The sequence below is a fragment of the Monoraphidium neglectum genome (genome assembly GCF_000611645.1).
Source record: "Monoraphidium neglectum strain SAG 48.87 unplaced genomic scaffold scaffold03146, whole genome shotgun sequence".
NCBI lineage: Eukaryota > Viridiplantae > Chlorophyta > Chlorophyceae > Sphaeropleales > Selenastraceae > Monoraphidium > Monoraphidium neglectum.
In genome coordinates, this window is record NW_014010482.1 from 7,322 (window position 1) to 8,164 (window position 843).

Here is an 843-nt window from a genome sequence, read left to right on the forward strand (position 1 = left end):
CGGGGGTGGACGTTCCCATACAAGCAGCTCAACCAGAGTGAGCGCCAGGAGGCATCTCGTGGGAGGACTGACGGGCGGGCGGGCGCAGGGGCTGCGTCCTCGCATGCCTCTGACAGGGGCGCCGCGCAGCGCCCAGGCGTCTGCTGTGGCGGGGCCCTTTGTGAGCCGACGCGCCTGCGAGCAGGGCTGTGTTGCTAGGGCGTGGCCGTTGGAGCGTGCCCCGCACATGCAGAGCGATCGGGGCCGGTCACGCTGCTGGATTCGCAGTGGACGCGCACGAGTCTCCGCTCCCCGTCCCTTTCCGCCCCCTCCTGCACGCAGGGCCGTCCAGCGGCCACCTCGCCGGCAGCAACGGCGGCGGCGGCGGTGCTGTCTTCTCTCGTCCGCGGGGCTCCGGCAGCGGCGGGGCCTTTAACGGCGGCGGCGGCACCGGCGGCACCGGCGGCGGCGGCGTCGCGGCGGGCGACCCGGCGCCGCCCGATGTGGAGGTACTTCTCTCCCGCCTCGCGGCTGCCGCGGACGCGTCCGCCGCCGGCGCACCCGGCGGCGGGGGCGCGGCCGACGTGCTCGCCGCGGTCAGGGCCGTGCTGGCGGAGTATTCTCACCTCACGGCTTACTGCGCGCGCCTGGAGAACGCGGTTCGCGCGGTTGCGCCCTACATCGCCGCCGGGCGCCGCGTGCCGGGCGGCGTGCTGCAGGGCATCCTCACCGGCCACCCGCAGCAGTCGCTGCCCTCGCCGCCGCGGCCGGCGGGGCTGCTGCCGCCGCCGTCGCCGCCGCCGCCGCCGGGCGCGGCGCCGGCGGGGGAGCGGCGGCGGCATCACCATCATCATACGCGCGCGG

The 843-nt window shown here is 77.0% G+C and overlaps 1 protein-coding gene across 1 annotated transcript; it reads left to right on the forward strand.

Annotated features, from left to right (window-relative positions):
• Positions 1 to 321: 321 nt before the first annotated feature.
• Positions 322 to 769, forward strand: MNEG_12251 (hypothetical protein; the record flags this gene model as incomplete). The annotated part of the gene is made up of 1 exon (XM_014039277.1): positions 322 to 769. A coding segment is annotated over one exon (448 nt), but the record flags the coding sequence as incomplete, so codon positions are not given.
• Between the last annotated feature and the right edge of the window lie 74 nt (positions 770 to 843).